The sequence below is a fragment of the Gavialis gangeticus genome, unplaced genomic scaffold, assembly GCF_001723915.1.
Source record: "Gavialis gangeticus isolate Ggan-Ray unplaced genomic scaffold, GavGan_comp1, whole genome shotgun sequence".
Lineage (NCBI taxonomy): Eukaryota > Metazoa > Chordata > Crocodylia > Gavialidae > Gavialis > Gavialis gangeticus.
In genome coordinates, this window is record NW_017729024.1 from 129,358,400 (window position 1) to 129,374,308 (window position 15,909).

General features: G+C 40.9%; 2 protein-coding genes across 6 annotated transcripts in view; one reads left to right on the plus strand and one right to left on the minus strand.

The window, feature by feature from the left end:
- IQGAP2 (IQ motif containing GTPase activating protein 2) overlaps nucleotides 1–15,909 on the plus strand; it is a 272,642-nt gene that overhangs the window by 198,712 nt on the left and 58,021 nt on the right. For all 5 annotated transcript variants that reach the window (XM_019517713.1, XM_019517717.1, XM_019517714.1 and 2 more), the window contains 3 exons: nucleotides 9,142–9,232; nucleotides 13,021–13,185; nucleotides 14,738–14,880. In XM_019517713.1, the coding sequence (XP_019373258.1) occupies nucleotides 9,142–9,232; nucleotides 13,021–13,185; nucleotides 14,738–14,880 (399 nt within the window). The remainder of the gene's footprint in view (nucleotides 1–9,141; nucleotides 9,233–13,020; nucleotides 13,186–14,737; nucleotides 14,881–15,909) is intronic.
- Nucleotides 17–5,097, minus strand: F2RL2 (coagulation factor II thrombin receptor like 2). The gene is made up of 2 exons (XM_019517719.1): nucleotides 4,383–5,097; nucleotides 17–1,202 (listed from the first exon to the last, which is right to left on the minus strand). The coding sequence occupies exons 1-2, from the start codon at nucleotides 4,441–4,443 to the stop codon at nucleotides 124–126; spliced, it is 1,140 nt and encodes a 379-aa protein (XP_019373264.1). The 5' UTR covers nucleotides 4,444–5,097; the 3' UTR covers nucleotides 17–123.

The following is a 15,909-nucleotide window of genomic DNA, read 5'->3' on the forward strand; positions in this document are numbered from 1 at the left end:
ACACACACACACACACACACACACACACACACACACACACACACAAAAATAGTGTGTATATATAATAATATATAGCTTTTTCAAATGTATGTGTATCAATAAATATAGGACATTACACTTATGTCATTCTTCCCTAGATATTTTGACCATTGTGAGATAAATATTTGATTTATCCTTGACTTTGGACATCAAAAAGTAAAGGAATGGATCAAGGCAACTACTTAAACTGCTTAGACATAAAGCAATAAGATAACAAAAATATAAGTCATCTCTCTTGTTGTAATAGTAGTTAACTTGGTGAGCGATAAGTATGATATTGCTTGGTGTGAAGCAAATAGCAAAAATTGTAAGGATTAAAAGACTTATTTTAATATACCATAGCCACTTCTGCTCATAAATGTTTAGTGTTTGAATAATAGCAATATAACAGAAAAAAATTATGGTCAGTGGGATTACAAATCCAAAGAATGCTAAACAAATAAAATAATAAAATTGGAATGATAAACTCTCCATGGCATTTTGTACATCATGGCAGGTACAAATATTTAATTGTTCCAAGCAGTAGCTCTGCTTAGTTATGTAGAATGGTAGCATGTACAGAAAAACAATTGCCCATACTGTGCAGCAAACTAGGATTGCATAGGTTCGTTTTGGTAGACTCCTGTAGGTGAAAGGGTGAATGATGGCTACATAACGACTGATGCTGATACATGAGAGAAGTAGAATGGAGCAATACATATTGCCATAGAAAATGGCAGTCATAGTTCGACACATGACTTCTCCAAAAATCCAGTTGTTTCCATTGAAGTGGTATGCTATCTTGAATGGCAGCATGATACAGAACAGAAGATCTGAAATTGCTAAATTTGTGTAGAATATGGCAGTACAAACAGATCTTATTCTGAAAAATAGCATCCATAGAGTGATGGTGTTTGATGGTATGCCTAATAAAACTACAATTAGATACACTGCAGGTATTAGTCTGGTGCTCAAAGAGCTGCTCAGGTACTCCATTGTGGTATTATTCACTTTCAGTGTTGAATCATTTGACTTTCCCAAAGAGCATTTGTATTCTCCGACAGTAGGTGTTGCTGAATCTTCTGTACCAGGTTGGGGAAAGCACTCATAAATTCCTTGTTGAATTCCATGAAAGGTTCTGATAGGTGTGTTTTGACTTGCGGAGCTGTTCTTATGTTGATGTTCTAGAATTTTAAAAGAACAAGTTAAAATTGTGAAAAGATAAACTTATTCTGTAGAGAGAGCTAATATGCACCTTTTCCTGGTATAAATCATTGTATCTTTAATGTGAAGAATGATTTTGTTTTAAAGAAAAAAAAATAATTACCTGTGGTTTCTATATAAACTGTGCTCAGGGAAAACCTCATTTTACTTCTAAGCTGGCTTCCAGCCTGGAAAGCTCAGCTTGGAATTAGGGTCAAGCTGAGTTCTTCACATCCAGTGTATTACTGGTAATCTTTGCTGGCAGGTGCTTATGGTAGAGAGAGGTCATTAACTGCATTAGCATGATGTTAGCAGAAGGCACCTTAGGCCACTGACGGATATTAAAAAGAAAGCGCAAGGGGATTTGGTGCATGATCTCAACAGGTTGCACTACCTGCTGTCACACATGCATGGTAGGAGGTACAATTATGAGATTGTGTGCGATTGCATTGCACCACACTGGTGGTGCAGGAGGAGCTCAGGGTCCTGAACCTGGGCTCTCCCTGCAATAGCAGTTCTCTGCTTCCATGGCTGGGAGCCCCATCAGTTGATCTCAGCTCCCAGCCCTGGAGGCATACCAGGTGCTCCTGTGGTTGAAAGCTTTAACCAGCTGATGGAGCTCCTAGACACAATTGCATGGTGCGCTTCTGCAGCTGGGAGCTCCAATAACTGATGAGGTTCCCAGTGGCTGGAGGAAGGAAGGAGAGGGGCATCCTGTGCTCTTGTGGCTGGGAGCTGTCCATGATCAGAGCTCCCAGCTGTGGGCTAGGATGAGGGGGGTGCACCCTGCACTCCCCTGGCTGGGAACTTCATCAGCTGATTTGGGAAGTTGGCAGTGCTCCCCAGCTGGGAGCTGTGCTCAGTTGACCAGTGCTCCCAGCCTCTGGAGCATAGGAATTTTCTGAAGGCTGGGAGCACTGGTAACTTGTTCAGTTAGATGTGATAGGAACCAGCCATAGTTACTGCACACATTTTGGTGCAATAACTGTCACCTTGTTTCTGGTTTTATTATGCAGTTACTTGAAAGAACATGTCACCTACTAAAGACCAGATTAATTAGTTAATCACATTTTCAGTGTATTGTGAATCAGACTACATCAGAACTTTTACTTGGAGATCCTGGCTTTTTGTCTTTTAAAAATCCCAAATTCTCTTATTAAACCCCCAAATCTGTATTTTTCTGTGTTCTTTTTTTAAATGAAATGTCGTGTGTGTATGTGTCAGTTGAACACAATGTCTTATTGATATATTTACTATTTTTAAAGCAGTTTGGAAGCGTACCTGTGCCTCAATCACTATAATAAAATAAATTCTAAATACTTATATGTTGGTATTTGATTTTGGTTTTTTTATTATGGGGAAAATCAGGGCTCCTCTGTCCCCTTCGCTTACCAGGACATAGGCCCAGTTGCCGCTGGTGTGTGCGTGTGAGAGTCCCCACTTCTCTGTGGCTCTGAACAGCACTGATATGCTGGTGCCCTGTCCCTGCCCATGCTGTTGCCTCTCACTCCCAAACCACAGCCCTGACGGTGCTCCTCACTTCTAGCCCACAGCCCTCTGCCCCCAGCCTGTACAGAATGGGGTGGATGTGTGGGGAAGCGCAGGTGTGGGCACAGGCAAAGCATGGGGGTGGGCCACAGGCAACGCAACATGGGGATCATGTGCCTCTGACATTTCTGTGCCCACGGTGGGGTGTGACATGCAGGGTTGCAGCTGGGCTGGACCAGCTCCAGAGGAGCTGTTCTGTGGCCCAGAAAACTGCCTTGGGCTTTTTGAATGTCTGTACCTACCCACAGGGGAGGGCAGCTGTCTGGAAAATTGCTATTAATCAGCTTCCCCAGTTTAAAACTAGGATGATGGAACTCTATCTCCTTTAATAAAAGGTTTTGATAGGTCATAATATCCGTTCATCTGTAGATATAGGAAAAATGAGAGTAATTGATTTGCTTACCTGTAATTCATTAGTGTCTATAGAACTATGAACAAGTCACAAAGTAAATATTCTCTTATTACTTAGACAAAACGTAACTACCGTGTTTGATATGTTCTCTATTGTCAATGTTTCTGATAATGTCTAGGGTAGAAATTTCTAAAGATGTTGTAATAGATAATCTAAAAATGGTTTGTGCTTGTGCTTGGCCTGAATTCGTTAATAACATACAATGATTTTTTTTATGGTATTAGATGTAATACAACTTCAAACTTATGTAACCTTTTAAATTTTTTTGAGAATCTTTTTAGGTACAATAATCTCAAAAGCTTTTAAGTTGTACTTAGAGTCTGGATCTTGAAATTGCAGTCATACCTTCAGAGTACATTTGCTCTGAACTCTTTAAGAGGTAGCAGGATTTAACAGGATGAGTGTGAAACACCTACTCATTTGCCCTGCAGTGACAATTCATCTTTGATAAAAGTACAGAAAATAACACTTGTGTCCACACTTAACTGACCACTAAAATGGGCTCCTTCCACTGTAGGTGTATGCTCTGCAGTAGAGTTGTTTTGAATCACTCAGATAAGCTTCCTGGGTGTAGACAATGTCAGTTTCCATTCCCTGTGGGCATGACTGCCCTTTAAAGGGGGTGTGTGTGTGTGTGTGTGTGTGTGTGTGTGTTTAAATAAATGCATGAGTGTTTTATCTTCATCTAAAATGTCCAGTTTTGCTCTCACTAAAACTTAGTCCCCCCCAGTTAAGATGACAATTTTGTTAGACCCAGACTTTGTAAACAACCTCTTTCCCCAAGCATTTGTCTTGTGATGCAAGCAAGCATTCTCACTCAGCCAAGACTTTTCTACTACTGGTGTTCCTCGTTTTAAGTGATAATTCTGTGTCTGATACTCTCTACATAGAGGGTATATTCCTGCAAAATCACTACTACATCTGCAAGTAGTGGTAGTGTTGGATGTGTTGTGTTGTGCAGGGGATGGAAGTGTCAATAAACAGAAATACAGTTGCTCTCTTCCCTTCCCCACTTCCCTCTAATTTTGCTAACTGATACGTAACACAGTTGCCTTGGATTCTTTCTCTAACAGAAATGAAGAAATCAACATTTTACTGGAGATGTTGTACACTATATCAGCTGACTTAATCATCTAAAATACAAATAAATATAATGCAGATGGCATCACATAAAATATAAAACACAGAAAATGAAACTTACCGGTTAGGCTAGAAGGAAGAAAAAGCAATCCAGTTATTAAAATAAATGCTTTCATTTTCATTATAGGGAGTTAAATCTAGTTGGTAAAGTAGTGCTACTTTAACTCATCTGGAGGCTTTTATCTACGTTTTTTGTGCAAAAGTCTACAGACCTTTACTCCTCGAAGCCAACTGTAGATATGAGATTTATGGTAACGAGCTTGTTTGTCCTTTGTCTACTAGAGCAACAGGGCGTGAGGTATTTGAACATGTAAATACACATGACTCAGTTTCAGCCATTTCCCAATGCAGGAGGGGATTAAACTTTTTACAATAGTTTAACTCCTAATTTGCCATAAGCATGAATTCTTAGGGATTTGTGTATATTTCTACTGTACTTTTAATATGACTGCAATACAAGTATTTTTTGTCTAACACCTTTCTGTTCTCTCCCACTCCAGTTCTTCGTATAACATAGATTAAATACACATGGCTGCATGATGCATGTAAATTTTGATTTAAAAAACCTGTGGAGATGCTTAGTCTGACTGTGTCTAAAGATTTATATATTCTTTTATGGTGGAAGAACTTTGACACTTATTTCTCCGCCCCTCTCCCATATTGACTAGCACTGATTTATTGTTTGGAATTCAGTAATATAGATTAAATCACAGATTCAGTCAAACTGGTTGCTCACCTGAACTGGCCAACCCAGGATTTCATCACTACAGACCTCATTAAAAAAAATTAGCAAAAGTATTTTGAATAATTTTCTTTTTGCAAAACTAATAAATGCTACTGCATGGTTCTGCGTGCTTTATGGTCCTGAATCAGTCTTCCACATAGGGTGCTGACAGATGTGAAATAAAAAAAAAAAACGTGCTTTAGCAGAAGAGGCAGTGCATTAGTTCGACCCTGCTCTACAGACTCCATATAGATTCCCCACTTTAGCAGAGCTTTTTGGTGCTTCTATCTAAGCTGATTCAGTCAGCTATTAGATAAAAGCACCAAAAAAGCCCCACTGAAGCATCTGATCTATACAGATGTTGGATGAGCTGGTTCTAACTAACCGGATACCTCTTCTGGGCATGCACTGAGTTTAAAGCGCCGTTTTTTGCAGTTTTTTACTTCTGTATGCAGGTATAATGTCTAATGCTGTTGGAGTGCTCTTGACAGCAGTGTCAACATAAAGTTTACATACTAGAAATTGTCATTCTTTGGATTTTAAGACTTCTACCGTGAATCTACTGGGAACATCTGGATAGAGTATTACTGAAGCCTGACCTCACTAGAGTCTCTCCTCTTGTACCCACACTGGCACATGCGTCTCACTTATTTAAGCAGGCAAGGTTCTTTGAATAGATGTGATAGCTTTTATTAGACCAACTAAGTAGTTTGAAAAAAGTTCTTAGCAAACTTTTGGGCACAATCACCCTTCAGACATAGGGAGTTTCTGCTGTTCTGAGACTCCAAGGAATGAGAGAAGCTAAAAGTGTGACAGGATGTCAGTGAGAATGTAAATAAGTAGAAATGAGGAAGACAAAAGGTAGAGCAGGTGAGGAGGGAAGAAAATGGGGGGAGGGGGAATGCCAAAGGTGAGTCAGAGACTAAAGTGGTGATAAATAATACAAGGTAAAAAAGAGGCTGTCTGTGAAAAAGGAAAAGGCTGGAAGTTAGGAAGATAAAGGGCAAAAAAGTAGGGGAGGGGAGAAAAGGGGGGGGCAGAGGAAACAACAAAGTAAGAGGTCAGGTCTGGCAGGTTCCTGGTAAATTGGATGTCAGGCAAGTTTGTTCTAATGTCATAATTCCAATGTCTATATTGAGTCCATGATTTTTTGTATCCAGTAGATTTATGAAGTAGAGTTCATAGGCTCGTCTATGAAAGGTGTTTTGTAAGTTCCCTTTGAGGATTAGAACTGAGAGATCAGAAAGGGAGTGATTGCTTGTGCGAAGTGTGCCCCCACAGGTAGTTGTGTGTTCTTGTCTTTGATAGATTTTCAGTATGCGTTCGTTCTGGTGCTCAGCTTTTGTTTGGTTTCTCCTCTGTATTTTTCCATCGGGGCATTTGGTCAGTTGGATGAGATGTATAACATTTCTGGAGATGCAGGCATAAGATCCAGGAATGGTGATGGTTCTGTTGTGGGGTGTGGTTATTGTGAGGATGATGGAGATGTGTTGGCAGGTTTTGCATTTCTTATTCTGGCATGGGCCGTGGTTTGGGTCATAGGGAACTTGCATCTGGTGATGAGGTTAGTGAGGTTTGGTGCTTGTTTAAAAGCTAAAATGGGTGGTTCTGGAAAGATCTCTTTTAAGAATCGGGTCGTATTCTAGTATGGATTGCAGCTGTTTGAGGATTTTCCATGTAGGTTCCAGGGAAGGGTGACATGTCACAACTAATGGTGTGCAATTTGAGGGGGGTTCTTCTTGTACTGCAGCAAATTTTCTCATGGTATCCGGGTTGCTCTTTCAAAAGTGCAGTCTATCGGTCTGTTGGTTGAAGGCCCTTTTTAGATTTGTGAGGTGGTGATCATGGGTATTCTCAGTGCAAATTTGGTAGTACTGGAAAATTACAGCTTTCTTGGTGTGTTTAGGGTGATTGCTGGTTCTGTGTACGTTGGTCTGTGGGTTTCTTATATATGGTGGTTTGAACTTTTACAATTTTGGATATTGATCATGGTGTCCAAAAAGGAAATGCTGGTATTAGAGTATTCAAGTGATAGTCTGATGGAGAGGTGATGATTGTTGATTTCCGCCAAAAAATCAAACTGCAGGGTTTCGGTCCAAATGATGAAGATGTCATCTATGTGTCTCAGGTCTAGTAAGGGTTTGATGGTGCTGTTCTTGAGGAATTCTAGGTGGACCATAAGAAGGTTGGTATACTGTGGGGCCACTTTGGTGCCCATAGCTGTGTCCAGGGTGTGGAGGAATTGTTGGTTGTTGAAACTGAAGCTGCTGTGTGTCAGGATGAAGTATATGAGTTCAGTGATAACCTGAGGTCTGTACTCTTAGTTGTAATCGTGTTCTTGTAGATGTGAGAGGCAGGCTTGGATGCCATCCTGGTGTAGGATTTTGGTGTGTAAGCTAATCACATCCATGATGGCTAGGAGGGTATTGCTGGGAAAGGTGGTCTATGTTTTTGAGTTTTTGCAGGAAGTCTGTTGTGTCTGAGATGAAACTTGGTCTTTGGGTGACGAGCGGTTTTAAGATGGATTCAGTGAAACCTGATATTTCTTCCATTTAGGGTTCCATGGTTTGAAAGGATAGGTCTGCCAGGGTTTCCTTGTTTGTGGATTTTAGGAAGCAGGTGTAAAGTCCCTGGGTTGAGTAGTGGAGGGATCAGGGTCTGAAGTTTTTCTTGCATTTCAGATGGAAATGTAATGGTGGTTTTGAGGTGAAAAGGGGAAATGGATCTTCCTCTACTTTTTTAGTGGTGTCAGAGTTCTCTGTTGGCAAGTGGCCAAGATGGGCAGGGGGGAGTATCAGTGGCGGGCTGCGGGGCATGGTGGTAGCACTGGCTGTAGCCACGCCCCCCCAAGATTTCACGGCACACCTGGATGTGGCCGGAACTGTGCAGGTGGGGTGGGCTGTTCCTGCGGTCTGAGACAGGGGCTGCACCAGGCTCTTTTGCATGTTAGGTAGAACTGTTACGCATTTGGTGAACTGAAAAAGCAGTTCACCAAATGTGTACAATACATCTTTGCTTTTTGGCTTTAGGTCTAGGTTTCTGTAGTCAAATTTAGCTTTAGGCTAGGAACAGCTGTTGCATTTGTTCCTGAAGAAGTTGCACTTTTGTGTTCCTAGACCGAAATATCCCAGTATTAGAAGAGTGGTTATATGTACATGACAATCAGGTTTAGTAAATGGCTGACTGCATTGCTGCTTTTCTGCCATTGATTCAATGAAACAATCCTGGGATAGCAAAATGCATCTGAATGGTTATGTCCTGGGATAAACTGCTAGTATTTCATATTCTGCAAACCTCTTTAGGATTAATTTCAAGACGTGGATGTCTGAATCTGTGTAGGGAATGTCTGAATGATTGCAGCTTGTTCCAGGATAAAATGGTTTACCCCAGGACAAATGCAGTATCTGTTTGTAGTCTTCAGTTGCTTGCAGATGTTTTTAAAAAAAAAAAAAAAAGCAGCACTTTAAACAGAGAGAGCTCATGTGCTGAGCCCAGCATATGCTCAGTAGAGGCAGCACCTTAGTTGGACCCGGCTCTGTAGTATCTGTATAGCTTGAGCACTTGTGGAGCTTTTTTGGGACTTTTATCCAATAGCTGATTGAATCAGCTTTAGCCAAAAGTGCCAAAAATCCCCACGGAAGTGCCTGATCTATACAGATACTGCAGAGCTGGTTGAAGGCTGATTTAAACTAGACATAAGGAAAAACTTTACAGTCCAAGTGTTCAGGGTCTGGAACAGACTCCTTCCAGAGGTGGTGTGAGAACCTACTCTGGACTTTTGAAAAAGGCATTTGGATGATTATTCTGCTGGGATCGCTTGACCCCAGCAGACTTCTTTCCTATAGTGGGGGGCTGGAATTGATAGTCTCGCAAAGGCCCTTCTAGCCCCTAATGTCTATGAAAGTAACACGCTGCTTCTTTTGGTAAAGCGTGTTTAGGGAGGTGGGGAATGGGGCAGGAGACAAAACATTAATGTCTGCAAGCAACCTCTGTGTCCTGAGGTTTCCAAAAGGCTTTTTTCTTTCAAAGCTTTAACGTTGTTTTTTGAGTATATTTGACTTTTTATATTCAAATACTTCTCCTCCCTCTTTTCCAGGAAACCCATGATGAATCAGCAGTTCTCTGGCTAGATGAAATACAAAAAGGAATCGATGATGCTAATAGGAATATAGAAGAAGCAGAAAACTGTAAGTAACAACCTGAATCTGAATTAAACTTGACTTCTTTTTATCCTGAAAAAAAGCAAGGATTTCTCATTTTGATTCATGTTCATGTGAATTCTAGCCAGGTTAATTTAATGGCTCTCTTAAATGTATTTGGTTAAAGACAAAACATATTTTATTTCAGGATGGTTGAAAGTGAATGAAATAAGATTTAAAAGCCAGATTAGTGTTCAATATGTCCAGAATATCATGGATATGTCTTAGTTGATGTGATCTTTTACTGCTTAAATGTAATAAAACTGCAGGTTTCTAACACCACTGTTTTCACAGAGCTGATGAAGTCATAAAAATGTTTCTTATAGCATGAAAACAAATGAGGGGATGAGAAAAGGAAACTACAGATTAGTTGAAAAGTTAAGCAGTTACAATAAAAACTTGAGAGACGTCTTGTATGCAAGACTTTATCTATGTTGCAAGACCAGAATTCCTTACATGGTCACAACTTTGGTTAGTCGATCCTTATTCCTCAGTAAATGTCAGTAATTTCTCTAACTTACAAGCTTGCCTTTTAATGATCAATAGTACTCTGAAAAATATTTATTTTGTGTAGAAGCAGAAGGTATTCCAGTCCATATTGAACCTGACCTTATTCTATGAAAACAGCAGTCTGGAAAATGTCAGAGTAGACCTGTCCTGGTTGTATAGCCTATGCATACCAATTTATAATGTTGTCTTCTTTCCCGGAAGTTTTGACTTAAGTATAAGGCATTTGTAAAAGCAATTTTATATAAGCAAACTGTAAAAGAATTCTAAATAAAAAACACTAAATAGTTCGTAGTAGAAGAAAAATTTGACTAGAAACCATTGCATCGGTTTTTTTAACATAGATGCATAGCTCACGAAAAATACTGTGTTAATGTCTCAAGGGAACTTCTGTACATCTACATATTTAAAAGGAAAATGCCAAATGTGCCAAAGTTCTTTTGAAATATCTCTGATCACTGTTTGTCAATATCAAAGTACTTCTTTTTGTAGGCTGGATGATGTTTTTAAGTGGCTCTTGAGTTTTACAAAAAACTTTTTAAAATTTTGAATGTCTAGTTAATATTTTTTGCTTAATTGTTGTGATGTTTTATTTCATACAGAGTTGTAACTTATTTTGTGTTTTTGTGGTTAATAAGTACTGTATATAAAACTTTCTTTTCCTGGCTCAGTGTAGCCAAGGAATATTTGTTATGAATGAATATGTATCTAAAGTAACATACTAGTACTCTTAAATACTTACCTTGGCAACAAAAGCATGATTATCTCTCAAAAACCATTTTCTGCCTGTTATGGAAAGCTCAAGTGTTTATAATGCAAATTACAAGTTTCAGGTTCATGTCATAGTATTTCTCATTCTAAATCAGTTGACTACAATTTGTGTAAGATTTATTTTCCTGTGTGTCAAATTTGGGACTAGTTAATCCCAAATTTGGAATTGTTTGAACACACAGACAGGCACAAAGCCAATGCACCTCTCATTTGGTTGACTAATATTGAGTAATTTTGTATTGGAACCTGTTACTCTCCTTCTGCATTGTTGCTGACTAATCTTAAATAAAACAGTCTTCACCAGAGGTGGGTAAAAGATTTTAAACAACAACTTAGATGTATACATAGAATAGTGGAATGTGGCAAAAATAAGCCCTGGCTCTCTTAGGACTGGATGTGTTCCCCTCAACTTCATTTCTTCACTGACTGCAGTATGAGCCATCTGATTCTGTAGCTCTGAGTGGGAAGGTCTCGAGGGAACTTCGCCGAAAAATTCTGGTCACTCCAGTGGTTGACTAATTACAAAAATCAAAGGGGCTCTGGGTCCACTAGCAAAGTAGGCCCCTTGCTAGGGACAGACATTCAAAAAGCTGGAGCCTGGATTGATTCAACGTTTGCAGGTTAGTTTAACCTGCCTAAGTTAAACCAGTTTGTAACAGTCCAAAGAGATTGTCTGTGCTGGGAAACTATGAGCACATGCCTACAGTTGCTTGGGCCAGGCCCCGGGAGGCACTAGAGCAGTCCTTGGCTTCAGGGAAGCTGTGCAGGGGAATGGGGGAGGTGTGGCCAGCTGGGGCTGAACTGGCCAGAGGGGTTTAATTCCCCCCCTCACTGTCCCATGGCAGGGACCTGAGCTAGGTCTGCCAAAAGCTTCTCCCTCACTGCTGCACCCACAGGCCACCATGGTCACTGAGGTAGAGTGGGCAGGAAGGAGGGTTATTCTCCCCTCTACTCCCACTGCCTCCTGGGGACCACAGCCAGGTCTGCCTGCCCTGCCCGCCACCACCAAGCAGCAGAAAAAGCCCCCTTCTGTCACCTCTGCCGAATGCTGGAGGGAAGGGGAATAACCTCCAGTCCTGCCCCCTCCCTGTCATGGTGTCAGGGAGTACGAGCCCCTTCCCGGCAGGGTGTTGCACTGCAGGGTGGGCAGAGCTGCAGTGAACTGCGCATGGCAGCACCAGGGCCCAGAGGAGCCAGGGCCTTCCAAGGCCCCCCAGTGCTACAGTCCATAGCATCTTTCCTTGCCTTGCAGTATAGCCCATACCCCACTGGGAAGGGGATTGCGCTGCGGGAAACTGTGACAAGGGTGCTGCCCCATCACAGTCACTCCTCCCCTCTCGCCACTTCAGTGACCAGGTGGGGGCACGGCTGGATGCCGCTGGCAGGGCCCTTTGTGAGGGGCAGGGAGAGGAGTTATTCCCCCCTTAACTCCCAGGACACTGCAGTGGGATCTGCCCACTGAGTAGTGGGATAAACCCCCTCTTGTCCCCTCTGCCAGACACTGGAAAGAGGGGAAATAACTTCTGCCTCCTCCCTCCCCACCAGGGTCCCAGAAAAGGAGGAAGATTGTGATGAGCACTGGTATGCTAATACTGGTGACTATAAAGATGCTCAGATAGATGTATAATCAGTGCTGACACTTCCATAGTCCAGAAGTCAGTAGTAGCTGCATCAGTACTAGCTACAGCAGGCTGGTGCTGCTGATACTCTAATGCTGTGCACTGATTATTGCAGTCGTTTTCAGTGCATCACAAGAGCAGAGTTCAATTTCTTTTAAGCCTGGATAAATAACAGATGTGGTGAAGAGGCAGGCTGTCTCATTCTGTTTCTAATATCTGGAGCAGGATGTAAACTTTCCTTAAAAATCAGCTATTGATATCAGCCGCAAAAATCTCTATCAGTGCACCCCTATATACTTTGTCTGCTTTTGTGATCAGACTGTCATCTTGTTTGCAGATTTAATGTTTCTAACCTGGCAACATTTTGGAGGGGGGTTCTTTCCCATATTCACTTTTAACTCTGATACCAGTTTGCGAAGACTTTTCTAAAACTTAAGGGACAGTTCCTGCAGGGTCAGTTCTGCTAGAGGTAGAAATATGTACAGGGGAAGCAGTGGGAATTGCTTCTGCATTAAACTTTCTGCTCATGTGCACAGAGTTGTTTTGAGGGTTTTTTTTAATATACCTCCCATACACACTTCGGTATAACAAACAAGCTGTGGGAGACTGTTTCAGTGGCTCGTTCCAGTTTCCTCATAGCCTAGGAAATTTGATAGTATGCCGGGGTATGACCATAAATTGGTTTGTCGTCTTTTTTGCCTGTGCCTGAATTTTTCTATAAAGGAATACTGTTATAACATTGAAGCGTGGAGGGCTGGTATTGCATTATGCCTGTGTGTATGTAGCTTCTAAACATTCTAGTGGGGAAGCACATTCTCTAGATATGTGCACATCTTTCAGCTATATAACATTCCTAATTTTCAATGTAATTTTGTTTAGTGGCTCTTGGAACTTCAATGATTAACAAGTGTTTGGAAAAAGGTGATTCAGAACCCCTCCTAGCTATATTGCAGTCTCCTAAATATGGCTTAAGAGTTGTTCCAGAGTGTGCTGAAGCCTATTACCAGAACCTTTTGGAAGCCAAGAATTTAAAAACCAAAAAAGGTAAAAACTAAAAATCCTTTGAGTGGGGGGACCCATATATGTAGGGGGGATGAAGGCCTTGTGAAAAATGTAAGCTAAGCCACAGTGTTACTGGGGAACCTGGAATGTTTTTCCTTTTTCCATTGGATTATTCAAAGGGCTTTGTGTGTTTTCACTTAACTCCTTTTAGACCTTGACTATATTGAGTAAATTCATCACAACGTGTATTCATCGTTTGGTTCTGAATTCTTTGCTCTGCCTTGCCCATGTGGAAGGGAGGGATAGTTGTGTCTGAAGCTTCCTGGGGGCTGAAGTGCGTCTAAGTAACTTACTGCACCATGGTACAGAGCCTCACAGCCATTCTTTCCCACTGCCCTACACTAACCAGTACACTGGAGAGGCTTTGGCTGTATATGTCTGCCCATTGCTCTTTCTGCATTTGGGAAGCTCCCCAGAGCTGTCAGAGCCCATTCAGGGCCTCTAGCAATGCAAGAGCAATTTCACATGGTGCAGCTGGAGCCAGAATCTGGCCCTCTTTTCTTTGAACAGGACTTTCGTGTGTAAAATTGTCAGCTAGTTCTGGATAACCCAGTAAGCTGAAACTTTTAAATACAGCAGTCCCGGTTTACAGTGTCTAGTACCTCATATTTAATATATTAATACAAAGCCATTTCCCGGTATAAAGTAGTAGTTTCTGCATATAGCAAGAATTGAGAGACTGGGAAGCTTTGTGATCAGGCTTACCTTGGAACCTTTTATCCATGAAGAAACTTACTCAAGACATTTAAGATATAGACTTGTTTTTGTTTCCCAAAAGCTGATAGTGGTGATCTGGGTAATAACATGAATATGGCCAGTCTGTAATATGCACCCATAGTTAACCAGGCCCAGCCTGTAGCAGATACTGCAAAAACAAATCTTACCTTTTTTTCCTAACACTTGTCTTGGCTCTATTTGCATTAGTAACAGTAAAAGTCTTGGGATAGATTGGTGGCTGCCAGGATCTGGGTAGAGTTAAATAGCACGTACTTTACATATTGGTGGCAGCTGGTGGTCAGTCGGTCTAATAGGTAGAACCTGGAGCATTCATAGCTGGGTGGTTTGTAGGCTGCTTAGTTTGTAGCACATTGCTGAATTAAACATGATTCACTTAGCTGTTTACTGTGGCTTTTGTTTCAAAGAGCTCCACTTCTCTGATTTAGGTGGAGCTCATCAGCTTTCCCTTGTTTAGAAAAATGCCACCCTTTTGCAACTAAAATTGAAGAACCTGGTGGTTCTCTGTACACCCACAGGCACTTTGCAAACCTGTGTCTTTGCAGGGGAGTTCACAAAGTATCTGGGTCATGCTGTATACTGCCTTCAGGCTACTGAGTGTCCTGCAGCAGAAGAATTGATCAGTGTTAACACAACAGGATATTTTTACAAATAGTCCCTAAAATTGACTTGTGTTGACATTCATACATGAGTAATCATGGAAAGCTTTTTTTGTAGAGAAAGTCAGGTGTAGGGAGGAGGAGAAACTGTAATAGTGTTCTGATTGTATGTATTAACAGTAATCCCTACTGCTTTTTAGATATTAATGAAAGCCCATGGATCAAACAAGTAATGAATGATATGTATGATTATTATTACAATGTGGAAACTGGAGAAGGTACCTGTGTTCCACCTGAAGGAATTGTACCAAAAACTTCTTGGCTGACCAGTGATGAAATCCAGGTAGGATGCAAAAATGTTCAAAATGATTGCACGCTAATGTGGCACAGAGTGGGTAAAAATATGGTTATTTCATAGTTTTGAAGCACTCAAAAACCACTTAAAATAGAAAGGAGAAAGGAGGAATCCTCTAACTGTATTTTATTGCAGGCTGTTCATTCCCCAAGTACAGTAGAATTTAATTATCTAATCAAATCCTTTAAAAGGTGGTTAATACCCCATGTGCAGTCCAAGAGGATCTTACCTTGGCTCATGTCCCATAAGTTGTAAGTTCCCTTAAAACTGCTTTTAAATCTTCCAAGTCCATCTAATCCTGGTTACTATCACTTATTGAACTCCTCTACACAGTATAGGTTTTATACAGTCATCAATTTAGGAAAACCATTGACCATGTGCACAACTGCTTTCCTGAATCAGGGGCTATATTGAGGTCTAACTACATTGTGCGATTCAGAAACTGAGGCAAGATACAGACATTCAAAAAGCCCCAGGCAAAATCACTCTAACTTGTGTGGTTTTCTGTAAGCAGCATAGTTTTAGATCAGTAGCAAACAGAATGCACATTCACCCTTGGGTTCTGCCATCTTTAAATCAGTCGGCGTGTGCACCGAACTTCTGTTCCATTGCAAGTATAGATCTGTTTCCAATTACTTCTACCAACAAAAGTGCAATGTCTGTACCTGGCCTGAAATCCCTATATGGATAAATCCTGTTTAAACATATGACTAGACTGCATTTAACTAGGCCATTGCCAATTTCTGCTGCATAGTACTACAACATTGAGGAAAAAATTTATGTATACTTATATAATTTTATCCCATTTCTAACACAAACTGCTTTTTATACTGATGCAGTGCATCTGCAGTAGATTTGAACTGTTGGAGCTGCATCAATAATTACAATCCCAAAACAGATAAATGTTGCCAGTTCCAGGTTCTTCAGTAAGACTCCTCATATGCATGAGTATTTATACATAAACACATGGGTTAACTTTGTAGACTCTTTGGCTTCTTGGGAGAGGCTGGAAGTGTT

What these genes read in the sequence shown, in the direction of transcription:
- F2RL2 (XM_019517719.1), bottom strand. Translation starts at nt 4,443, where the DNA reads ATGAAAATGAAAGCATTTATTTTAATAACTGGATTGCTTTTTCTTCCT. An exon ending in TCTTCCTTCTAGCCTAACCG is followed by an intron (nt 1,203 to 4,382) that starts GTAAGTTTCATT and finishes TTAAAATTCTAG; the next exon opens with AACATCAACATAAGAACAGC.